This window comes from Periplaneta americana, chromosome 8 (genome assembly GCF_040183065.1).
Source record: "Periplaneta americana isolate PAMFEO1 chromosome 8, P.americana_PAMFEO1_priV1, whole genome shotgun sequence".
In the NCBI taxonomy this organism is placed as follows: Eukaryota; Metazoa; Arthropoda; class Insecta; order Blattodea; family Blattidae; genus Periplaneta; species Periplaneta americana.
This window is the reverse complement of record NC_091124.1, coordinates 121,651,237-121,678,348: the sequence shown is the minus strand read 5'-3', so window position 1 is coordinate 121,678,348 and position 27,112 is coordinate 121,651,237. Positions and strand designations below refer to the sequence as shown.

At 34.8% G+C, this 27,112-nt stretch overlaps 1 protein-coding gene across 4 annotated transcripts in view; it reads left to right on the top strand.

Moving 5' to 3' along the window:
• Positions 1-8,353: 8,353 nt before the first annotated feature.
• Positions 8,354-27,112, top strand: part of SiaT (beta-galactoside-a-2,6-sialyltransferase) — a 234,390-nt gene continuing 215,631 nt past the window's right edge. For all 4 annotated transcript variants that reach the window (XM_069833542.1, XM_069833540.1, XM_069833543.1 and 1 more), the window contains exon 1: positions 8,354-8,809. In XM_069833542.1, the coding sequence (XP_069689643.1) occupies positions 8,509-8,809 (301 nt within the window). In that variant the 5' untranslated portion in view covers positions 8,354-8,508. The remainder of the gene's footprint in view (positions 8,810-27,112) is intronic.

Sequence of the window (27,112 nt, the reverse complement as noted above, 5' to 3'; positions counted from 1 at the left end):
AAAATACAATAATTTGAATAATAATGTGGGACAAAGAGACGTTTGTGGTACTATAAATTGTAGAAAAATAGGTTAGAGTTATCCTTCTTCCGAAAGATCTAGCAAGATGAGTTTATAAAATATAATATATATTTTATGAAAATAATATATAAACCTTATGTATTTCATATTTCAATAGTGGAAGGAAGCTGTTAATTTTTTCAAATGAACACAATATCGAAAGTATAATACATTTTATCACAGTCTACTATATACAGTCGCGAAGCTCAATATGTAGTAAAAATGCAAACATGGGTAGTTGCCCACCACTAGGATCGCTACTATCGCCTCATCATCGCTGATCTCTCTCCTAGCAGCCGACAAAATATGTTACACTTTCGTTGTCGTGTTCTTTTGGAAAAATTAACACCTTCCTTCCATTATTGAAATATTAAATGCATAAAGTTAATTTATTATATTAATGAAGTATATTAAATTCCACCATAAACTCGAAGATACCTGCAAGAAATAAGTTAATATAATTTTTCTTTGTGCAAAACGAACTGAAATTTACTATAATCGCTTCACTCATTCAAGATTATAGCGATAATTAACCATGAAACCAATAAATATTAATTTGCATTTCTCTTTACAACAATAATAATGGAAATATGAATTAATGGAGTAACTTAAGTGTACCGGTACTTGTAGTGTAGGCTTACGTAGTTAACAAAGTGGGATGAGGTTAAGCAATAATAATCACACCAGAATTGGAAATAAAACGTGATCAATAAATTTTATTGTAACAGACTTTTTCTACGTCTCAACAAATAAAAATAACAACAAAATTAACAGCTATAATTAAACATATCCTTTGAAGAAAAAGTAGGCCTAAGCAATAATAATCGCACCAGAACTGAAAATAAAACGTGATCAATAAATTTCATTAAACGAACTTAATTTTTCTACGTCTTTAGTAAAATAGCACATAAAAATAATAACAATTTATAGCACTACAAACGTCTCCTCCTTGTCCCATATTGTTATTGCAATTATTATATTTTAGGCATTAACATTTTCATTATAACCAATAACGAACATTTCACAAGCATCAATGTGAAATACGCAACGAGCTAGCACTCGATAGAAATACGACACAGTCCAAAGTCGACCATGGACAGTCTATTGTTTCTAGTTGCTAACCGCTTGGAGCGCTTTATCACGAGATTTGCAAAAAAACACCTCAAGCTTCGCGACTTTATATAGTAGACTGTGATTTTATCGTCTACTAGGGAATTAGTCTGTGATGAAGCGATAGTAGCGATCCTGGTGGTGAGAAACTATCTATGGATACATATTTCAACTGTCAATATTTGCATATTTAGTAAGTATTAAGTTTCGTGACTGTTTATAGTAGACTGTAATGGCACCACAGTCTACTATATACAGTCGCGAAGCTCAGTACGTAGTAAATATGCAAACATTAGATAGTTGCTCACCACTAGGATCGCTAATATCGCCTTTTTTTCCAGTGACTCTTTTTTCATAAGTACCAGGTCGAATTTGACCCTTTCCTTTTGAAAGAATTGTAGGAGATCATATGATAAGATATAACCTAAAATATTTCAAGCAACGTTATCTACCAATGGTAGAGTGAGCAAATTGATACGGTCATGTATGAGAAACCGGTATATTTTTACTTATTAGTGGATTTGGATGGTTGTGGAGGGATGCTAGAAATTTTGTACGAAGAGTTTTGATATAATCTGAAAAGTATAGTATCCCAAGATCATCATACAGTTGGCTATTTCGGATGAGATAGTCCGCTCCAGTGATGGTTCTACAGATGGCTCGTTGAAGTCCGTCTAGTCGTTTAAGATGTCGTGTATGTGCTTGAGCCCATATTTCACAGCAGTATGTCATGTAGGATCGAATTAATACTTTGTACAGCATTGTTTTGATATTTAAAGACGTATAACTCTTGAAAAATGAGTAGAGAAGCATATATCTTTGGAAGGCCTTCTCACGAATATGTGTGACGTGATGTTTAAAAGTAAGTCTCTTATCAAGAAGAACTCCAAGATACTTGACGGTAGTTTTGAAAGGTATATTTTCATTTTGGATGGTGAAGGGCTGAAAGTGCCGCGGAAATCTTCGTGTAAAAATAAACTGCTTGCGACTTGGAGCCATTTATCTTGAGACGCCATTTTGTGGACCATTGGGTTATGATATTTAAGGCTTCCTGCATTTGTAGACAAGCAAACTGAATGTTTATGTGCTTAGTATAAATAACAGTATCATCAGCGTATAGCATAAGTTTACATTCGGATTGAATTGGTATATCACAGACAAATGCACAGTATAGTGTTGGACTTAAAACCGATCCTTGAGGAACTCCTGCAGTTATTGTGTGAGCGTTAGAGAGATAGCGTCCGAAAGGTTCTATCTGTAAGATAACTGGCGATAAGTTGAATATAATTTACAGGAATGTTAAGATTGTGAAGTTTATATAACAAACCGGTGTGCCAGACAGTATCAAAAGCTTGCTGGATGTCAATAAATGTAGCTACTGTATGCTGTCCAAGTTGAAATCCTGTTTGGATGCATCTTGTTATTCTGTGAAGTGCTTCTCTGGGACTATGTTGAGGTTTAAATCCAAAATGTTCATGGTGGATGGCATTTGGTGAAGTTAAATATGGCTTTAGTCGTGCCAGAATGATACGTTCAAAAATTTTTCCAAGGAAGTTGGTTAGGCTGATTGGACTATAACTTTGGGGTAATGTTGGATCTTTTCCCGGCTTAACTATTGGTATAATATGTGCTGTTTTCCATGCTGTTGGAAAATAATTATGATGTAGACATGAGTTGAATATCTTTGTTAAATGTGTTATGGCTCTTTTTGGTAATTTCTTCAATACGGCTGGTGTGATTTTATCCGGGCCAGGTGTCTTCTTCGGTGCTAAGTTTCGAATTATGGTCTTGATTTCTTGTGGTCGTACGTGAGGTGTATTTCCAGGTTCAGGGCGATGTAATATGGACTGTACATGTTGTGATATTGTTGTTGAAAAGTCTTGTAGTGAGGAATGATGGATGGAGGAGAATCGATTTTGGAAAGAGTTTGCAAGAGCTTCAAGCCTATCAATAAGATCATAATTAAATGTAGCACTTGAGTCTTTAATAGGTGTCGATTTTTTTGTGGTAGTTTTTCCTAGCATTCGTTTTGTAAAAGTCCAGAAGGTTTTTCCTGTAGGCTTAATGTTTTCCACTGTGTTGGCAAACTTATTGATTTTGTAAGTCTCATATTTTCTTCGGATAACACGTTGATACCGATAAAAAGCTCTTTTTGCTTGAGGATCCACATAAAGCTGCCACCGTTTTCGAGCTTGATTTTTGGCTTTAAGAAGATGTTTTAGTTCAGTACTACCGTAGATGTTATCTGATGTCTCAATAGTCAGTGTAGAGGACGATTCATCGAATGTTTCTATGATAGTGTCAGAAAATATTTGTATAGCGGTGTCTATTTCAGAAGATTTCAAAGTCGGTAGATTACCCGGGATGATTTGGTGCAAGCGTATCGTGAAGAAATTCCAATCTGTAACTTTCTCTGTAGAAGGTTGACTTGAGATCATATGAAAGGGGGCCTTGAAAGTCAAAAGAACTGGAATATGGTCAGAGTCGAGAGCGTTTAAGCAGATTTGTTGTACTGGAGAGTATTTTGTGTTATATAAACAAATATCAAGTACATCTGGATGATGAGTGATTATCCAGGGAATTCTCGTTGGTTCTCTAGGTCCTGTAATTGAATAATGAATTTGATTTGCATTTAATAGTAAGGTTTCACCTTTCGAAGTATTTAGTCTGGAATTCCATGATCTGTGTTTAGCATTGAGGTCACCACAGAAAATGAAATGTTTGTGATGTGTGATAAGCAGGGTCAGGTCATTTTTATTGAGTTGAGCATATGGCGGATAATAAACAGATGCTATTAGTATTTCTGTTCCTTCAAGCTGGATGAATATACCAGTGGCTTCGAGAGTCTGAAAATTTGGAAATATGGCTGTTCGATATGGCATGGACTTTTTAATGAGCATAGCAGTTCCTCCACCAGGTCGGTTGATTCTGTATGTACGGATAACAGTATAGTTGCGTATACGAAATTTCATGGTGGGTTTTAGATGAGTTTCACTGATACATGCGAGGTCAATATCATAATTAAGGAGCAAGGCTTGTAGTTCGTAAGTCTGGTGAATTATTCCGTTTTCATTGATTTAAGATGTTTAAACCTCTGTGTTTGGAAATCATTTAGAGGTCTTTTATGGATTGTTGTAATTGAAAAGATTAATGAAACCTTCAATGAATATTATCACCTTGGATATTGAGTCATTTGCATTTTGGATTTTATGAAAAGTTGTGCGGATAAGCTGAATTGTATGTTGAATGTTCAGTGAGCGTAAGATGTTAACAATATCTTTGAAGGAGTCTGATATTGATTCTGATGATGTTGATGTTGCACTTGGAGTATTGAATGTTGACTGGAAAGCTTTGGTGTTGCCAGGATTAGCAAGTAAAGGAAAGTCGCTCTGTTTCCATGTTGGTGGAGTAGAACGTTCTTCGGAAAGAATTCTCCTGTTCCTCATCTTCTCTTGAAGTTCCGCTTTCTTCTTTAATTGAATGGGGCACTGACTGTAACTGGCAGTATGTGCGCCGTCACAATTTGCACATTTTGGGATATGGACAGGACCTTTCAGAGGACATTCGGCGAATAAGTGATTATTTCCACATTTAACACATCGAGTAGGCAAATTACATCGACGTGAAGTGTGTCCAAAACCCTGACACTTATGACATTGTGTAATATGTGGACGAGGTCTATATGACTCAATTTTTATGATATGATTGTTAATATCTTGCAATTGGTATATGGTTCGGGAGTGTTCATTATTTGGAAGTGTAAGTATCCATAAGGGGATGGGACGTCGTGTCGGTATACCATCAGTGTCGTAGCAAGGAAGAATAATTTGACGAATGTGTTCTATTTGAAAATCTAAGAGTTCAAGTGCTGTTTTGAGTGTAGCAGATTCTACAAACGCTGGAAGTCCTTTCAGTACTACTTGTAGTAATTTAGTTCCCCGAGGTTCGTGAGAATAAAACTGAAGGTTTTCAGTTTGCAAGATATTATATAACTTGTCATAATCAGCACGACAACTAGTTAAATATTTAATTCCTTCAGTAGAGTATGTGATTTTCAGTGGCTGGCTAAGTAGTGACTGCAATATTTTATTGTTTGCAAAGAAATTTCCGGCTGGGATATTCTTCACAATTATTGGAGGCATTCGAGCTGATTTGGGTCTAGAAAAATCTGTGTTGGTGTTATCTTCTTGGTTCCCTACTTGAGGATTTTTTTGGTTTGGTGGTGATATGTCTGTATCCATTTCGTGGACAAGAGGATCAAAAACATTTTGTAGTTTAATATCCGGATGAATTAATGTTTCATGAGATAAAGTTGCTTGTGTATCGGAAACTGTTGAATTTGGTTTGGCTTTGTCCGTATTTAGTTTCTGTTTCTTAATGACATGATCTCTTACTTTACTTTTACTTGAAGTTGCGTTTTCCGCGGGATTAATTTGTTTGCTAGTTGAATTGGGTATGCGAGTAGGATCACATATAGTCATTGTAGATGTAGGGGTACTACTAGTTGTTACAGATGTTGTGGTTGAGGTCGTATGTGAAGTCACTATGTTGTAAATGCCAGGTTGGTTTTCGATTAGACACCAGTCTTCAGAATTTTGAGTCATTTTAACAGTCACTACTCTTGGCTCCGAGAGCCAAGCTAAGGTAATTACTACACAATCACTCGATTATGATCGCGCACGTAACACAAAATAATGAAGAAATAAAGATATATCTTAAACAAACACCACACAATGTCGTTAAACTGTTAAATAATAATAATAATAATAATAATAATAATAATAATAATAATAATATAATTCCACTAAATATAAACTTGAAAACACTACGCAATTTCGTAAACACAAGACAAGTCGGAGCACTGTTGGATACGATGCTTCTCTGATCAGCAATCGATGCGAACTACAGTCACAGTCTATAGTTTCTAGCACCCTCAAAACTCTAGCTTCGTGACTGTATACAGTAGACTGTGGTGGCCAAGTCCCCACACTGCCAGCTGCGCAGAAGATACGACTGGACCCAAATTGAAGCGATCGCTCGCCGCCATCTTGGAGCGGACGGAATGCAATGCTGATAGAAGGCAATTGTAAAACAAACTAAGATTTATTACTATACAACATAAAAACAACCAAACATGAGCCTAAAAGTAACAAGGATAAAGACAAATATAAATAGTAAAACGTAATTACCTGCATTCTTGTGGTATAACATCAAATAATCAAAGATATTAATCCTGAAACTGTCAGTCAATAATCGTCGTCGTCTTTGTGACTTGGGGGTATTTATATTTACATAATTCATCATATCCGTAGGATGGGCTTCCTGAAATATATTTCAATAACGGAGTAAGAACTTTAACTTAATCTTGCACATTGTGTGCATCTTGCGGTCGTGAAAAATAGCGGACGAAAGTAATGCTGATAGAACGCAACCGCAAAAGACACGAAGATTTATTACTATACAATAAAAAACAACCAAATATAAGCTAAAAGAGTAACAAGGATAAAAACAAATGTAAACAGTGAAACGTAATCACCTGCATTCCTATAGTAGTCTACAACAGCAAATAATTGGAGAAATTGGAACTGTCAGTCAGTAATCGTCATCTTTGTGAACAACAGATATTAAGGTGTTATGCTAAAACTGTCAATTAAAAATTCTTGTCTTCGTGATTAGGCCTATTTATATTTACACAATTCATCAAATCTGTACCGATGGAGTTCCTGAAATATTTAATTAATCGAATTAGGACATTAACTGAATCTTGCACACTGTGTGCATTTTGCTTAGGCCTAATAATAAATATTTAAATAAACAAGGAAATGCATCAACTGTTATTATTAAATCGAATATGTGCAAGAATGTCAAAATATTGTAACTAGGCCATATCTAGATAGTATGAAAATACTTAACCAGATTTATTTTGCACTCACTTATTGATTCATAAATAAAATTGATTGAGAGAGATGCTGTCTATCTTCTTGTGCAAAGCAATACTGGTGGTGAATTGATGGTATAAATTTATCGCGTTTAACAGCAGATAACCATTTACTGAGAAGCTCAGGCTTTTGCAATGGAAACCTAAAAAGAAAGTTTGCGCTTACTCCTATAAAACATTCTCTTCTATTAACATAATAAATATGTACTAATGTTCTCAGTCATTTTACAATATCCTAATATAGTATATGTAACTAACTTACTAATTGTGAAAAGAAATTTCCGAATCCTTCTTACGTCGATTCGTACAGTTGTATGCGGCACAACTATGCACCATGATTCCACTTACGGAATTTATATAGGAGTACGATGAAAATAAATTATAAAAGAACACTATTTGTACAGTTGTATGCAGCACAAGAGCATACGATGGTTTCACTTATAACAAAGAAATATGATTAAAATACTATTTGTATAGGCCTCATATGTAGCACAATATTAGACCTACACTGTGATTTCACGTATATCACAGGAGAACGATTCATTTAAACTATATAAACATTATATACACACACACACACACACTATTGATTAAATTAATACGCACTTACTCCTAATACTTTCAATAATACTGAATAACCTTCTATGTTGTTGTTGTTGTTGTTGTTTATTGTTAATAAAATAACATTGACAGAAATACAATCTTAGTTCTTCCCTGAAGGAGTAAAAAACTCGTGCTCAGGGAGATATCTAAACACAAAGATAAACACAAAGATAATTATTTTTTGACACAAACTGGGCAAGAAAAAAAAATTACAGGATTAAATTAAATTTAAAAATACAATTTCAATTTTAACAATTTAAGTCATACAAATACATATACATATTAAATCAATATATATTCTTTAAAAATTAAATTGCTAACGCTATTTTTGAAATTCCTGATACTAAAATTTTTGCAAATCTGGATATTTATGAATTATTTTATTGTATAATGTTATTTTAAATTAGGCGGAGTCGTGATGTAAACATATTGTAGTCACATGACACTCACCCTCAAGATGGAGTTGCGCGGAAGTGTTCAATTTTTGGTCGAGGAACAGCGCTCGTAGTGAGTCTAGGTTAAACTATAAAACGTCTTTGGTGGTGGCACCGCAAAGAGAGCTGTATAGGACAACTTGGCCACTCTATAATCTCTTTCTAACTCTTTGCGGAAGATTGTCGGGATGTTCCATCTAGTGGGAGGAAAAGGAACTTTGTGAATCAGACTTCGAAAATAATATTGTGTGGGGTACACAACATTATGACAATTGAATCAGCTGGTCGTGATCGGCATAGTGTTTTGATCCTGAATCACAACCTGCGAGTTTATACAATGGATCGGATGTAGTTCGGGACAAGATGAGGGCAGTGGCGGTTTCCGTGTGGATATTCATCAATCTGGTTTTCGTGGGAATGTGCGGGTACATCTACCTGCTGTGGTCACAGTACTGGCAGTATGTGGAGCGGCAGCAGGAGCACATGGCCGGCTTGATAAGTAGCGCGCGGGTGAGCGGCGGAGGCAGCGGCCAGGTATTCTACTATTACAACCACGACTCAATGTCTACTACGGACCCGAATCTGCTCTCCAACTCCAGCAGGGCCAGCACTCTGCCCAAGCACCGAAGTAGCGACAGGGCCAACAATAGGACATCTGTGGGGCGTAAGTTACAACTTACAAAGTTAGAGAAATTCTCCAGAAAAGCTACATCAAAGAATGGGTCAATGTAGAGTATCCACCGCCCACTGAGCGTTAAGCGACTTCCGCCGATTTTGGAATAGACACCGACGCACTTAGGTTAGGTTAGGTTAGTTTAGGCTTTTATTATCCCGTCAAGATGAAGGTGAAAGCGATTGAGTGTGATTTTTTGTTTTCTATGTTGGCAGTTCAAGTGCAGTTCCTATAGTGGGCGGGACATAAGTAACATTCACTAGTAATACCAAGAAGGCACCATTTATGAGGCAACTAGGCCAGGAGATAATGGGGTAGGGTGGCCAGTTCCTTTCCCCCTTCATAGCACACATCAGCGGCTAGTTAGGCCTACATATTACACTAGTCAGAACATTGACCTGTGAAATGGTGAAAGGAAAAATACTGTTTCAGTCCCAACAATTTCAAACACATTTTTCCTTGCGTCATTCTTGGAAATAAAAATGTTTGAAATCTTTTTGTCAATCTCATTCAGTAAGGTAATGCCAGGTAACTGTGCGCACTTAGTTTCAATTCGCTCATAATGTGGTCGTCTGTGATTATTTTGTAACATTAAGTAGGTGTTCATACTCAAGGAACGTTTCAGAATATTTATGCATTGTTAAAACTGTGATAACCATTTATTGTGGTAAGTTACAGAAGTTTAGACAAGTTGGCAAATGCGAACACTTAGACGACATATGCGGGTAAGTGTACTCAGAATGTCGGCTAACTGTGCGCACTTTTTAATGTATGTTTTCTTTAGTTTCACTGTGTTACAACATGCCTGCATTGCAACAACTTATTAACAAAGATCACAAAGAAATGTTCATGTCCTTATATGACGTGTACAACTAGTGCCACCACTCGTCACACCCGTTACACTGTACCGAATCTTTTTCACTAGATTCATCACACCCAGGGTAAGCTTAGATGTAGGTTATGTCTTCTCTGAAGGAGTTTGTTTAACACTAGTAGGCCTATGTTCTAAGCCCGAATGTCGGCTATCGTACAGTCAAGTTTTCGATTGGCTTCCTTCATATTTTTTTAGACCTTTTTGTTATTTTGAACACTTCAGAACCCGATTTAGAAAGCTACTTTTCAGTTCTTGCTTTCAGCCTTTCTTGTTGGCAGCAGCTCTCTGGCTAGCTCCCTCAATCTTTTTGCCTCATCAAACTGTCTTTGTATGTGACTTGATTTTTCAGTTTTCTTTTCATATTTCCCCATGTCTTCTTTAATTAGGCCTACAAGAAATAAACACAGTTACCTTCATGGTATATAAAACGGTAATGGAGGACCAAAATAGAGATAAAGCGCTATAAAATTAGTATATCGCATAAGCTGCCAGGTGGAAGACTAATGTACACAAACTTGAATCTGGTGTGCACACTTGCCCAGCTGCGGTAATGCCTCATTCAATCCGGTGTAGATGAAACAAGTGCTGCTAGTTCTAGGCGGGAATAACGGCATCCTCACCAGCAATAATGGCATTGTCCAAGGTATTAATAGTCATCTGATACATTTATTGCGGAGAGACCAATACCTTATCTTACTTCATCATGAAATTACAGTTAATTTAACGAAACATGACAATGTAGCTGTTTCAATAATATAATCGTATGAATAAAGTCCGAGTGGCCCAATTGTATATTCCCAGCAAATTGTATTTAGTGTCTTGGGCATTAAACTTGTGATGTGTTTCTTAAGGGTGGTGTTTCTGAGAAAAGCACATGATATTGTACAATTTCTAAATTGTTTATAAACCTCTCTAGATGATATCGCACCACCGTTGGCCGCCAAATTGAGAGAATGACAACAGCAGGGGATATAAAAAGTTCTCCAGTTCAATTTCCTAATGCATTGTTGAGCTCCTGAATGTTTTCCTTTCATATTTTATCCATTGCCATAATCCTGGCCACGCATGTTTGCGATTGGAATATTCTTGTTTGATAATGTTCTAAGAATGCATTCGATTAATTCTGAGTCTGTAGTGACTTCTACAGCCATGAAACTAAGAAAATGCTCATGAATGTTGATATCATCATGAAATTTTAACCCTTAAGCAGTTGCGCGGAGTGTTGTCACACCCCAGTCACATATACAGAGTTGTTAACTACATATTGAGTAAGCCTGTACTTCTGAAACTTTCAGTACCTTTCTTAGAATTAATAAGGCAACAATAACCATAAACATGTTTGAAATCAAAATTTTCATACTCAAGATGATAACAGTTTAACATGTTGAGCACCTGAGCTGTTCCTGGGATCCGCTATGTATATTTTCTTGTGCACCAAGGCAGTCCATATGTCTGTCAGCATCTCACTTTATTTCGCGTGCTTTACAGCCACCTGACCACTGCAGTATTGAATTCTAAATATGGATTGTATTACTGTGGCCCTTATCAAAGTTTTTCTGTCATTGGTGTTTGGATGGGGTTTATTATAGAACCATAAATCTAAATAATTGATTAACTAGCGGACTTACTCGTGTTAATTATGTAAGTCTGTGCGGCTTACAGCTATTTCGGTGCTTCGTCACACCATCCTCAGAGCCTACTAGATCTCGGCGTCATCTCGAACTTCTCTGCCTGTTGTGTGGGTGCGCACAGACTTACATGATTAACACGAGTAAGTTCACTAGTTAATCAATTATATTCAAGTGTTAAAAGTAGTGTACACAAGATTCAAAATGGAGTATAAATCTAAACATAATAAGATACATATCACTATGAATATAACATTTTATTTTGACCATTTTTAATAAACTTACAATAACATTGAAACTGATGATAAACATTGTATCATACTCTCTTGCTTGAAAATATTCGAAATGCACTTTATAAGTTACAGAAAAGTTACATTACTGAACCTTGTTTGAAAGAGAGTGATTTACATTAGATTTTGTTTGACAAATAATATAACAAAATATTCTACTGACATTTGTTTGAAAAATATTCGCCTCGAAAATTAATTTATTGGACAATGTTATAAAAATTGAATAGTACTGAGAATCTCAAATGTACTAATTATGATAATTAGCAAATCACTCTAAGCAAAAGTATGGCTTTCCCTCGCATTCTTCACAGTAAGTTGTGACTTCCTTTACTTTATTTTTAGATATCACATCTGCTATTTTCCGTTTGTAGCATCCTTTGCAATATTTTCTCATCTTATGAGCTGGGCCTTCATGTTTCTGAAATGAATGTGTATTTAGTGCTTTTCTTTTCCTAGACGTCAATGGTCATGGTCTGGAAATGAAGATAAAAAGTAAATTATGATTAGGAGTTAACATAGCTCGAATATTACATGTGGATCAATATTGAAATATTACCATTACTGTACATTAATTATAACATTGCGACAGATATTACAGTATTTCGTATAGTTGTATAAATGAAAATAGAACGATATTTTAATTGTTCACTAAACAAAATAACCCATAAGAGACCATTATATTTGGGGTGTCAGCAACACTTTGCACGAGACTTAATGTTACAAAGATAGGTGCGACTGTTTAGAAATTATAAGAGAGCTGAAAATAAGAAGCAGTATCTGTCGGAGAGCTGCATAAAATTTCACAGTACTCAAACTTGGTAACATGCAGTCTTATTACATTTAAGGGATTAGGTACAGCTCACAGCAGTAAAATTTTGGAAATATTCAACATTTTTTTTTCCCTCCATTACTGTATCTTGTACAATAATGAAAATTAGTAGGCCTATGTGTAAAACACTGTCCTTCTGCTATATAAAAAATATTTTTACGATTTAAAAAAATTATTTACATTTTTTTTTTTTTTTTTCAAAATTCATGTTACTGTGCAGTGATGAAGCATTTCCCACATAACTAAAAAGCTATCCAAAATTCTGTGACGAATTTTTTTTTGTGTATTTATTCATGCCATATCTACAATATGATGCAAGATCACTTCTCTAACTTTGATAGATTGTCTGATGAAAAATAAATAAATTAAAAAATGGTCAAATATCAGTATTTTCTTCTAACACAAAAAAAAATTATTTATTAAGGAATGTAGTTGAAAGAGTATGATATTGTAAACATGAGTTTCAGCAATAAAATAAAAGAGAGAGAACATAAAACAGTTAACAAGTTTATGAGTTATGAGGGAAATGCTTCATCACTGCACACTGAACGGCCACAGTTTGGATTTTGAAAAAAAAAATGTATAAATAATTTTTTTTAATCATAAAAATATATTTTTTCATGTAACAGAAGGACAGTGTTTTACACATACAATTTTCATTTTTGTACAAGATACAGTAATGGAGGAAAAAATGTTGAATATTTCCAAAAATTTTACTGCTGTAAGCTGTACCAACCCCTTAAGGATAAACACATTCATTACTGATTACTGTCATTGATTTTTATATTAATAGTTAACTGTTTTATATTATTGACTGAATGAATAGCCGATTTGTCCCTGAAGGACTAAGGCCTCCTCTTGCAAGGGGTAGCTTGGTAAGACTCATGCGAGGAGCTATTCCGTGTAAGATGATTATTATTATTATTATTATTATTATTATTATTTTTATTACTATTATTATTATTACTACATAATTTTAAGATAACTTACAGTTATGTAGACTACTGCTGTGAAGTTGAAGGTCGAACTCTGCTACTCTACTGCACAATTTTGTCAATATGAGCTGGTTGATTTGTGACAGATATCCTCAGCAGGTTTTGCAAGTTCACATTGGTGAGACGAGATCTATGTTTACCCTTGATGAACTTTATCATGCTGAAAGTCATTTCACAAATATACGTTGATCCAAAAAGACACAAAATTTTATATGCACACGACACCAAGTTTTCGAACTGTTTTTTGGAACTGTATTAAAAAATTCTAAAACTGAATTTGTTTTTCGTTTCTCTTGAAAAATATCTTCTAATTCTGAATCTTGCTGGATATCAATAAGTTCATTTTTGATATTTATATTCTCAGGGCCAAAAATTGACAACCCAATTACATCTGCTGTCATTTTTAATGTTTTTAGTTTTTCTGCTCTCAATTTAGAATCTTTAGGAGACTTGCTGTCAAAATTTGAATGCACGGTATTATTATGCCTATTAAGATTAACTCTTTTATAACCTTGAACTATGTCACGACATAATAAACACGTGGCACTGTCTTCCTTTTTAAAATCACAAAGTATATGATTATGTCTCGTGACGAGAATATTGTACGAAATGGAAATATAAAAATTGGAAATTTATCTTTTGAAGAGGTGGAGAAGTTCAAATATCTGGGAGCAACAGTAACAAATATAAATGATACTCGGGAGGAAATTAGACACAGAATAAGTTAAATACGGGAAATGCTTGTTATTATTCGGTTGAAAAACTTTTATCATCCAGTCTGCTGTCGAAAAATCTGAAAGTTAGAATTTATAAAACAGTTATATTACTGGTTGTTCTGTATGGTTGTGAAACTTGGACTCTCACTTTGAGAGAGGAACAGAGATTAAGGGTGTTTGAGAATAAAGTGCTTAGGAAAATATTTGGGGCTAAAAGGGATGAAGTTACAGGAGAATGGAGAAAGTTACACAACACAGAACTGCACACATTGTATTCTTCACCTGACATAATTAGTAACATTAAATCCAGACGTTTGAAATGGGCAGGGCATGTAGCACGTATGGGAGAATCCAGAAATGCATATAGAGTGTTAGTTGGGAGGCTGGAGGGGGAAAAAGACCTTTAGGGAGGCCGAGACGTAGATGGGAAGATAATATTAAAATGGATTCGAGGGAGGTGGGATATGATGATAGAGAATGGATTAATTTTGCTCAGGATAGGGACCAATTGCGGGCTTATGTGAGGGCGGCAATGAACCTCCGGGTTCCTTAAAAGCCAGTAAGTAAGTATGAAGAAAAAATCATACTTCTAACTATCTTGAAAAACTCTTCCTTCCTCTTCCTTCCAGTTTTCTTTTTTTTGCCTTCGAAAAAACTCCGGCCATTCTTAAATATTGCACTACAATAAACTTACCACTATCAATTAACTGTTCAACTTAATAGCAATACAACAGTAACCGAGTATTTAGTCGCTTGTTCATAGAAAATAAGAAAAATGTATAGGCCTATTTCATTTTGAAAGCTTCCGATGACAATGAACAAATTCAAACAGTCTGCTGCAAAAACGTACATCTCATCAAAACCAATAAGGCTGAACATAGAAATTTAATACATTGTATTGCTGAACATGTGCACTACTGCAATCAAATACTCTATAACAATAATACTGGAAAGCTTGCCTGTTTAGCATTGGAAGCGGCGGCGAAAAGTGACTGTGCTGCTATCTAGTGGCTTGAATTGTTTACACACTCCTTGTGGCATGCTAGGTTACGGAGAAGTGTTCATTTGATGTCAATAAAAGATGCAAATCAATAGTTTTATTTAGAGTCACAAGATTCACAACATTTTAAATTAAATAGAAGTTACAAAGTTATTGGAGTAGAAATGAAATGGAACAATTCTCGTATTTTCAAATGTAATTATGATTTAGAAACTTTCGTTCCTAGGCTAATGATTATCCATTTTATTTTTGATGTAACAATTTACTAGCACATTGAAATATTTATCAGTGAAGATACTGGCACAGTCGCTGCTTTAGGGATAAAGCCTGTAACTTGTATTTTATCTTTTACATCAAGCAGATGTGATTTTAAGATTTCTGCAGGCATTGTATCTTTTGATAGAAAATAACTTATACGTAGTTTGCTTTAAAATTTTGCACATGCCTCGAATAATGAAAACCAGTGCTTAGTTTGCAAATGGTACTTCTGAAATTTTTACGTCAGTTGAAGTCTGCTGATTATGCCTATCTATACCTAATTCAATGAATCCCTCAAAGTGTCTGCCGTAGCATTAAAAGTTATGTTTTTCTTCAAAAGCATTTCATCTTAAACAATAATAGTTACAACCTTTTCATTCAATGGTAGAATATCGGATTTTATTTTTAATAATTAATTGTAGAATGGGGCGATTTATACTGGGCCTATAATGTTAATGTGATGTCTTATTTAACGACGCTCGAAACTGCAGAGGTTATATCAGTGTCGCCGGATGTGATGGAATGTTGTCCCACAGGAGTTCTTTTACATGCCAGTAAATCTACTGACATGAGCCTGTAGCATTTAAGCACACTTAAATGCCATCGACCTGGCCCGGGATCGAACCCGCAACCTTGGGCACAGAAGGCCAGCGCTATACCAACTCGTCAACCAGGTCGACCCGGCCAATATCAAATTCATGAAGTCAATTTTTGAGAGATCTAACTGTTGGTAAACATAATTTTCTTCTTAGATATCTTTCGTCTTGAGGTGAACATTAATGGAATATTGGGGCAAAACGTTTATCGTAACTGGAATATCGTTTCTCCATTTCCTTCTTTTTAAGCACACTTGTGACTAATGAAGTCATCTTGAACAATTTTAATTAAATCAGCATTTGGACTTGCTGTGTTTAGAGCTGTCATCTCCTCTTGAGCCAGTTTTTATCTTTTAGGATTTCTTGCATCGTAAAAAAATTATATTAATTTAGTGAAATATTAATAATGCCCTTAAAATATAAGAGTAGGCAAATTATTTGTCCGAATAACTACCTGAATCACTTATTATGAAAAAACATGCGTCCACTTTCCTCACAAAATCAACAATTCACATTCTTATGTTACACACTATGTGGATAAAAAAAGTAAAAACTTTCAATTTTTATACGGAGAAACTAGGCTATAAAGAAATTGTGTTTTATATGAACAATGTAAAGTAGATTTATGCAGTTTAGTAACTGTTTCAGTTAACATAGAGAATATGTCATTGCTAATGCACTATCTAATTACACGATGGAGGAGTATGGTCTGTCTGTCGTTTCTGTCTAATATCAGAAATCCCGCAGCTTCCTCAATGCAAGATCTAATATGTTTATTTGGGACCTTCGCGATTCTTTCATTGTGCTTTTATTTTGACTCATATTTTCGGAAGAAGGAGCTGTTAAATTCAGTGAAGGAATAACTATTATCTTCAGTCTGTTATTAAAACCAGAGTATTAAAAATTAACAGTTCTACGACTGATTTAAAACTTAGGTACACTTTTCCAATTTATTACACTATATTTTTACTTTCCCCTATTGTTTCGAATCATGGTTATTGACGTCCGATAATCAAAAGTAATCCGAATATATTTTGTTATTTTTGTACATAATATACTCCATCCCTCTAATTTTAAACGTGTGTCTAGAACTGTTGACAGCGTTTTTAGTTAGTCCTCATATTTTGCTTATGATATCGTTTGTGTTTTGTTTTTTAAAGAAGTTTAGATAAGGACGCAAATAGCAATAGCTGACGCGCCCTATTAAACCTCATTAACCAAAGTCTGTTTGCGTTTGTTTACCTATATGAGCATGGCACACCTAGAAGACAAAAGCAAATAACTAATGCCGGTAGTAGAAGCAGTAATAATAATAATAATAATAATAATAATCATAATCATCAGCATCATCTTGTAACAGAAAAGTATTATTCTGCTGGTGTTTACATGATTACTCCCAATCTCTATCTTTTGGAAATCTGAAGAAAGTTTTAGCATATTTTGCTAGGTATAGTTTTTACAAAACATAGTACAAACATTTCCACATTTAACTGAAATTGTGTAGGCTACAACTATAATGAGAATAATCCTTAGGACGTCATGTGTTTTTTGAAGAATAAAGCTCATATCACAGTTCAACGCGCTATTCGTCACGTCATCCTCGCTGCCTACAATCCCTGCCATTAGATAGCTCTGGCGAGTCATTCGCCACTTTTACCGTGAACTTTCTGGTATTATCACTGTAGAGTATTTGCTGCAATGCACTGCTAGGAATGATACAGAGATATCCAAAATTTTGTAGAATTTCAATAAAGATATATTTATACTTAGAATTTAGATTTTAGAATTTAGATGTAAATGTAATGAAAGAAAAGTTATTCCAAGAGCCACAATAAATGTCCTCGAGAGCCGCATGTGGCCCCACGAGTAGCGCTGGTTTAAGGGCTTAAGAGTTAAACTCTGTGTAATCAAATTCATTGTCTAGCTAACAGTGACCAGACCTGTTTAAGAAATTAAATTCCTTATTGACAACATGTAAATGTATCACATAATATTGTAATCAACTTTCGAAGGCAGTTTTATTGCAGACCAAATTGTTACTTATGTGAGAAAGACAGTAAGGTAAAAATGACTCGCATAGCTGCGTAGTGTGTTGTATTACTGAAGAGGATGGAAATGGATTGTAGGAAACAAGCATCACTGATTCAGGGATTGTTGTAAATAGAAACATCGTTATGGACAAAATAAATAAGGTCAATGCCACTGTGACGGGTGTTACTTTCAGAAAGAGATTCTTCGAAATTTAATTAGAATACAATAATTAATAAAATATTTTTACTAGTTCTTTTATACTCCAATGAATCTCCACTTCTTGCTTGTCAGACACAACTAATTATTTTTTTTCTAAACATTATTTGTCAGGTGATATAAGTGAAATAAACAATGTGACGGGTGTAACATGAAAAAGACATGCATAAATTAATGATACAATTTAACTGATAACTCTGTGAAGTTCACAGTTTGAATTAATTGTGTTACTTATTTTCAGTGAGAGAAAAGTTCAAGGAATCGAGTGATATAATGGATGTAATTAAAATATTAAGCCTTGCACTTACAATTTAATTAATCTTATGTGACGGGTGTTACTTAATAATGTGACGGGTGTTACGTGTCTGAAAAAATTTCACATTTGGTTTTTTTTTGGTTCAAATCACAGAACATACATTTTCTGTAGTTCACTACTTAGACTTCAGAGTACTGGTAGCCTAATATCAATGGTAGACATATGTTTTCAAAGTGTGCACTTTTTTTTAAGTTAACTTTCACTTAGTAAATTACAAATATGATGTTGACAGGTTCAAAATTGTACTTCTGACTCTGTAAAGTAAATTAATACAAATATTTAATAGAAACAATAAAAAATACAGCCATAAAATCAAAATAGTGTGGCTAGAAGAACAGATTCGCTTTTGATATTAAACTGTTGTTCCTAACATAAATTTACTTTTTAGTATAGCCTATATGCTCACTTCAACAAATACTAAATATAAATTTATATTTCTCACAATGGAATTTAATAAATTTTACTAAAACAGTAATTACAAAACAAAATGCAACAACTTAAGCAGCATCATACTCAGAGCTGTCTCAATTTTTACTATTTGGACAGCTTTTCCTAGTGACTGGAATTTCGTTTCACTGAAAACACTAGTGTTTATTAATGCAGATTTCTTGCCCTTTAGTTTCAAACTTTCAGTTTTGTTTCCTTACTTGAGCACTAAGTTCTTTTCTTGATAGCTTCTTTGTTCTCCTAAGCTTTTCCCTCTCTCTCTCCTTCTGCAAATAGTCTTCATATCTGTGTTGTTTGGGTAAAGGGAGATGTCATAAAATGAGCTTGGTGATAAATGAAAATTAAACTTGGAACTCTTACTGAAAATACTTTTCTACAAAAAAAAAAAACATCTACTGCTAGTATTCTTTTCATTTTTGCACACTCACTTGTATAATTTAACTTGTGTGTTCATCTGGGGAACAAAATTCCATCTGCACAAAAAATTACTTATCCCCCTTTACTCGAACACCACAGAATTTTATCTTTATTTAATTTTCTTCGCCTACGGCATTCAGGTTGCCTCTCAGCTGCTGATTTCCCCATTCTGCAATTAAATAACTTATATACGGTATACAGCTATCTCAAAAAGTTAAAATAAATAATTGCATGGTTAACATGCAGCTTCGTGTATCCTAAAAATGCAGCAGCTTAATCTACATTTATTTTTAGGTTATGCTAGTGGTTAATATCTTCAGTAATTCATTCCTTGTTAAGAAGCAAGAAATAATGTTACAGAATAGAAAAATACTATGATTAATTAAAATAGAACATAAGTACATTTACCTTTGTAGCCTATAATTTTTATGTAAATCAGAACTTTCGACCAAACATTCAACTTAATGTAAATTTGGTGGGAAATCTTTCAGACAAGTAAGATTTTGGAGGAAACGGGTATTGACGACTGTTGATAACTTAAACTTCAGATTTACCAACATTTGAAACCTATTTAATAATGTGTTATGGGAACTACCTGCAATAAATCAAAATACAGACTTCCTGTGTTCTCCGTGCTCTAATTTTGTAACACCCGTCACATTAAAACACTTGTTATTTTTAGTTTAAAAAAAAATTTAAAAAATACTGTACTTTTGGCATCATATTTCGACTTAGCTATCAAAAATTGGTGCCTTCGGGACAAAAACTGAGAACAAGAGAGTAACTTTAAGCATATTCTGTGACGGGTGTTACATAAAAACACTTATTTTAAAAATAGCAAATTTTTAAACTCGCTGACATTCATAAAAATAAATTGACACTGATCTTAAAGTCTTCTCTTTCTGTTAATAGAATTACAACAGAGAACAGCCTTGTTTATTAATTTTAAGTTATGGTTTGGCAACAAACTGCCAAAGTAAATTTGACAGATCAAAAGTACACACTAAAAATATTCACTTCGGATGTATGTAAAACAAAGATGAATTAAATAAATCGAACTTTTCTGTTAGTTTCTAAAAATATGAACTTTCCTGAAGAAAATTATATAAAGAACATATACTGAACACGAAATTTAATTTTAACTTCAATGTCCAACCTATCGTGGAATTGACCATAAGCTTATTATTATTATTATTATTATTATTATTATTATTATTATTATTATTATTATTATACTGGCTAGTTCTGTTTAGGCCTATCCGTTTTTTTCCACTTCATTTTGTCCACTTCAATTTTTACTGTACTCCAGAGTTTGCTGACCTGTGCAAATGCAGGCATTACCCCATTGATAGAGCTGTTCCTAGGCGTTTTCTGAGCTGGGAGCTTAGCTGAATGCTCTGTGTAAATCCTAGAGGGATTAGACTTATAAAGTAAACTGAATTTGTTGAAAAAATAATAAGTTCAAAAGGATAATGTTTTCACAATAATTTTTACTTTCTCATTGTACAGAATATGAAAAAAATATATTTTGCTGCTATAAGATCATGCTATAAATGAGATACTATAAACAGTAGACCTAGCTAAGTCTTCATATACACTTTTCTGCACAGAAATTAATTATCATTTACATCACTGTACATCAAATCGAAAACTTCTTCAAACTTCTAGAACTTAAAAGTGTTTACAAATTACATTGTGAAATTAATGTAATTCTAATCGTTATAAATATAGAACACAATAAAATACATTATAATATACTGTTATTGATTACTTGTCGAGTAAGTGCTGGTGATATGCTTAGAATCTTATTATACCTATCAATAAGTTATTTATGTAAATTTTAAATGCTGATTTCCGTGAAGAGCAAAATATTATTACAAGAATTTGCAATATTAAGGATAGCTATTTTATGTGAATTAGTGTAAATTACGTGAATTGTTTAATAATGCACTATATTTTCTCGTCTCATTCAAAGTATGTTTTATTGCAATTGCAAATGTATGTACCACGTTATTTCCCAATTCATTGGCTGCAAGTCCCTATTTTTCCACGTAGAAATACCTATTTTCCCCACATAGTCTCCATTCAAAATCTCTCTGTTATCCTGTAAATAGGAAAGTCCAGGATAACAAAGAGGGTTTGGAATTGAACAGGTTACATCAGCTGCTTGTCTGTGCAGATGACGTGAATACGTTAGAAGAAAAAACCCACAAACTATTAGGGAAAACACGGGAATTTTACTTGAAGCAAGTAAATAGATAGGTTTGGAAGTAAATCCCAAAAAGATAAAGTATGTGATTATGTCTCGTGACGAGAAGATAGTATGAAATGGAAATATAAAAATTGAAAATTTATCCTTTGAAAAGGTGTAAAAGTTCAAATATCTTGGAGCATTAGTAACAAATATAAATGACACTTGGGAGGAAATTAAACTCACAAGGGATGCTTTCGGGTGTTCCGACCAAAATCGCTACGAAACTTTCTGGGCTGAACAAGCATGAGCCCAAAGTAATTGGTGTGAAGTGTGGCATTTCGCAATCATTTGTTACCCCTAAAACAAGACATATAAAAGTAGGGTTCGCAACTGTAATGTTTGTAGTCATAAGTTATGAAACATGGTGTACCCGAGAGACATGTCATTTTGTGATAATGCGCATGTGTGGTAGGTCTCCTGCCTTGTGTAAATAAGTACGTTTTCTATAACCATAAGGTAGTACGATTAAGGGCATGAGCCTGTTTGTGTGTTAAAAATACTGTAGGTGAAATACGTGTATACTATTGTGTGTTTATCAAAATGAGTTGTAACCCTAATGCTGTGGTACAGATACTGGTGAATGAGGTGACACAGAATTACCCAGCGGACATCACGCATCCAACATACATCCTGGGGAAATATGTCAGTGGTGGCATGGACATGTCGGAAGGACAGACATTGTGGTGTGATGTGATGGAACTTCGGGCACTTTATCTGAAGATAACGATGTGCTCGGTAGTCCAGTTTATAACATGCCAACCAGCTCCAGATCCTGTAAACCATCACCTCCCAAATTCAAATGGAAAAGTATCCACGAGCAGTTCTCTAAAATAAAAATGCAAAGGGTTTATGACAGTGTCAATATTGGAAAGAAAACCGTTGCAGCAACTGCCCGAAAATTCAAGATATCACCAGCAAAAGTGAGGCACATAGTAAAGACTTTTGAGAGAGGTGGTAGATAGAAAACAGACATGCTCGCATTCGAGAGCATATGTTCACCAAATTCAGGAATGCGCGTAATTTTGGAAACGCAATTCACTACTGGAATTTAAAGACTTGGGCGAAAGAAGCGGCTATTTTCATGGGCATTCCCAGATTTAAAGCCTGCAATTATTTCCTCCACCAATTCAAACTTCGCTACAAAATAATATCACACAAGATTACAAGATTCTTTACTAGACGGGATGTTACTCTTGATACTGACGTGAAAACCAGAGCATTGGAGTTTTTGCGAGAAGTTACGGACTACGTTTCTGCTAATGCAATCGATGCCAACATGATGTTGAATATGGATCAAAGTCGATTTGAGTATGAAATTACCTCAAAGCGGACACTATCAATGACCGGGGAAAAGACAACTGAAGCAACTGTTGAAAACGTTGCATCTACTACTCACTAGTACACCATTCAAGTTCTTATTTCCATATCAGGATGCCTCGCAAAGAAATTGTACATCTGTTTTCAGGAAGCGGGTGGTAAATTTGGCAAACGTGTTTCCGAAACATTACAATGTAACCAACCTCCAAATATAGAATATGATTGCAGCACCAGTGGTAAGATGTCAGCAGCTTTCATACTGTCCTGATGCATAAAGTACAGCAACTGGAACTAAAGGGAGCATCGCTTCTGCTGCTGGATTCATGGTCTGGTCAAAGACACAGGTTTATCAGCCAGAACCTTCGGAAACAGGGATTTAAATTTACACACAAAAATCATACCACCTAAAACCACAAAGTACTGTCAGCCTCTAGACGTCTACTTCTTTCGCCAGTACAAACTATTTGCTCGAGGCATTGAAGAGAACATACGTCATGACAAGGGGAATGCCGTGAAGCTGCATGATAGGATATTCATTTTCAAGTTGCAATTCTTGATACAGTTGAGTGCACTACAGTACCAGCGTATGCTTCGTTATGCCTGGAAGGCGTCTGGATACATGTCACAGGACATGCCACTTCCGTTCCGTAATGTGTTGGACATAAATTTTGCTGGTCTTGATATATGCAGCATTCCTGACTGTGATTGTAGTTCCGCCATTATTTGCTCGTGGTGTGACATTCAACTTTGTTTGCAGCACTGCCTTCTTACACCACATTACCATGAGGTAGAATGAGGTACATATGTGACAGTTTAGAAATCCATCTGTTGTACGTAATCTCGTCATTTACATGTATCATATTTCACAGGTAGATGATGTTAGGCATTCTATGACTACAAACATTACAGTTTCGAACACTACTTTTATACGCCTTGTTTTAGGGGCAGCAAATGATTGCGAAATGCCACACTTCACACTAATTACTTTGGCCTCATGCCTGTTCAGCACAGAAAGTTTCGTGGCGATTTTCGTCAGAAGGTCCGAAAGCATCCCTTGTCAGAATAAGTAAGGGAAATGTCTATTATTATTCGGTTCAGAAGTTTTTGTCATCCAGTCTGCTTTCAAAAAACCTGAAAGTTAGAATTTATTACTGGTTGTTCTGTATAGTTGTAAAACTTGGACCCTCACTCAGAGAGGAACAGAGGCTAAGGGTGTTTGAGAATAAGGTTCTTAGGAAAATATTTGTGGCTAAGAGGGATGAAGTTACAGGAAAATGGAGAAAATTACACAACGTAGAACTGCATGCATTGTATTCTTCACCTAACATAATTAGGAATATTAAATCCAGATGTTTGAGATGGGCAGGGCATGTAGCATGTATGAGCGAATTCAGAAATGTATATAGAGTGTTAGTTGGGAGGCCGAAAGGAAAAAGACCTTTGGGGAGGCCGAGACATAAATGGGAGCAGGGTGTGAATTTCCTCCTGTTGGAAAGTTATCCCTCTCTCATAAATTCATATTAACATCCCTGCCAGGGATAACTTTTATCACCCCCTCACAAAATATAATTTTATTATTTTAATATGAATGTACTTTATAAAGTATAATGTAAGCAAAAAAAAAAATGATGTATTATCATCACTGTCAAGCTGACAACAATCACTAACTGAGGAATTACACATCTTATCTTAAGCCTGCTCATGGATATAATTATTATTATGATCAAGGTTGCAAGACAAGCAACTCAATGCGACCAAGCGTTGAGCCATATCGAATGAGGATAATAATAATTTTTTGTATGATATTCTCTGTCTAGGATTCTACCCCCCCTCATCAGAAATCTTAATTCTCACCCTGGATGGGAGGATAATATAAGAATGGATGTGAGGGAGGTGGGATATGATTGTAGAGACTGGATTAATCTTGCTCAGGATATGGACGGGTTCCTTAAAAACCATTTGTAAGTAAGGAAGTCTCTATTGAAATCTATAACTTTATGCCACTAGATGGTATAACCTGTATGCCCTCAAAGTAGCACTCTGCTGGTCTTGCTCTCAGACATGTCTTTACTTCGGCTGTAACCTCCTCATCATTGTTGCATCATTTCTCGCAGGTTACATAATTCAAATGACCAAACAGATGGAAATTAAATTGTGCAAGATCTGGGCTGTAGGGTGGTTGAGGAAAGGACAGTTCATAGAAGGACTACCCACGGAGATGCCAAGTTGAGCAGCAAGTTATTTGGTTGTGATTCGCCTTTCGTCCCGAAAAGCCTATTGGCACATGCTTCAGTTTTTTTTTTTTTTGCTCCGTAATTTGTAACGTATATTTTAAGAGTTGAGAGTTGATGAATAGAGTTGTGTTGAAAATACGTTGTGAGTTGGTTAAAATGTATGGAGAAATTCGGATTTTACTTTTTTTTTTTTTTTATTGTGTATTCAATTTGTTGCTGGTGTCAGCAGCCTGTGGCCATCCGGAGCATGCAAGATCTGAAAGCCTTTCTTCACGTTGTTTGACACTGACACTTGGCTTACTCAACAACTCACAGTGCTTCCATCCACAGCCTTATCTCTATAGACTTTTTAAGTGCCTATGAATGTTAGCAGTGGTCTCCTTCTCCTTAAAAAGAAATTGTATTATAAAGTCTCTGCTTTGCACGTACTTCATGTGCAGACGGCATTTTGAACACTAACTGTATCACTGCAATCAAGACAAAATGGTGAAACTGCATGAAGTTATGCAGAAAGGTTTCAAGATGTAGGGGAAGGTGTTGTACCTTGGGTCAGTTGTACCTTGGGTCATTCATCATTTCTCTGCCATCTGTGTTTTGAAAAATGAAGTATTACAATCAAGTAACATATTTGTACACAAGAGTCCTCTCACAAAGCTTGGTGATCTTCATATACAATGGTTTGCTTTCTTTTTGAAGAAATTTGTTTTTGATCTCAGAAAGTATTTTCTTTGTAGTGTGCCCTTTATTTTTTTTTTACGGGGCTGTGTTATAATTCAAGACATTTCCAATAGTAAGGTAAGATCTTTGTTTCTTTCTTGTTCGAATGGTAAATTAGGTTATTGTTAAAATATAACCTAACTTTTGAAACATGATGTTCAGTTCACAATGAGCAGTAGTTGTACCTCGGTCCACTTGAAGCGTTGTACCTTGGGTCGACCCAAGGTACAACATTGAACTGATGATGAGCAGAATCATTATAAATTATTAGTTAATTTAATATAGTTTATTGCTCAATATATTGGAAATATTATATCGTCATACTTTTATTTTTATAGAACCATGCCAAGAAGCAAGAATGGAAAAAAAAAAAGCGGGAAAAAGTAGATGTAGAAGCACTTCGCATGGCTATAATGGATGTGTTAACAAATGGAACTAAAGTGCGAACTGCTGCCAAAAATTTTGATATTTCGAAAACTACGTTGTCTAGGCACTTAAAAATATGCAGGATTCTAATGAAAATGAGTATGTGTACAGAGCTAACAATGATGCGAAGAAAGTGTTTACTTTGCCGTTTTGCTGGAAAGAAGAAAGTTTCACATTACATAGCAAAAGTGTTGAGTATTGATGAAGAAGATGTGAAGTCCAATTTCTGAAAAAACTTCCTAACTCCAACAAGTTTGTTATGGCGAAAAATGATGAATATAGTGTGCTTTTAAGTGACATAGTCATGAAGCTACCACCTCCCTACCAACAAGGTTAATCTAAGAGACAAACTTCCCAGCTACAATTCTCAGTTTATTTCAGTAGTTATGATGTTAAGTAAATCGATTTTGTGTTTGTTATCTGCTTAAAATGCATTATTGCATGAACATGTTGCAAAGGAATTGTATCTTTAATTTGTTTCCTATTATATTCCAGAAGTTTCGTGATTTTTAGATATGTACACTTTGCATTCATATTCAAGTTTATCCACAATTTGTATTCTTGTTTCTTTTCTTGTAGGCTAAATTTATAATGTGACCCAAGGTACAACATCGGGTGACCCAAGGTACAACCTCATGTTGTACCTTGGTCCATTATACTTGTATACATTTAATTGAATATAAAAATTATCAGAGTAATTAAATTCGTAAATAAAGATTACCAATGATATCTC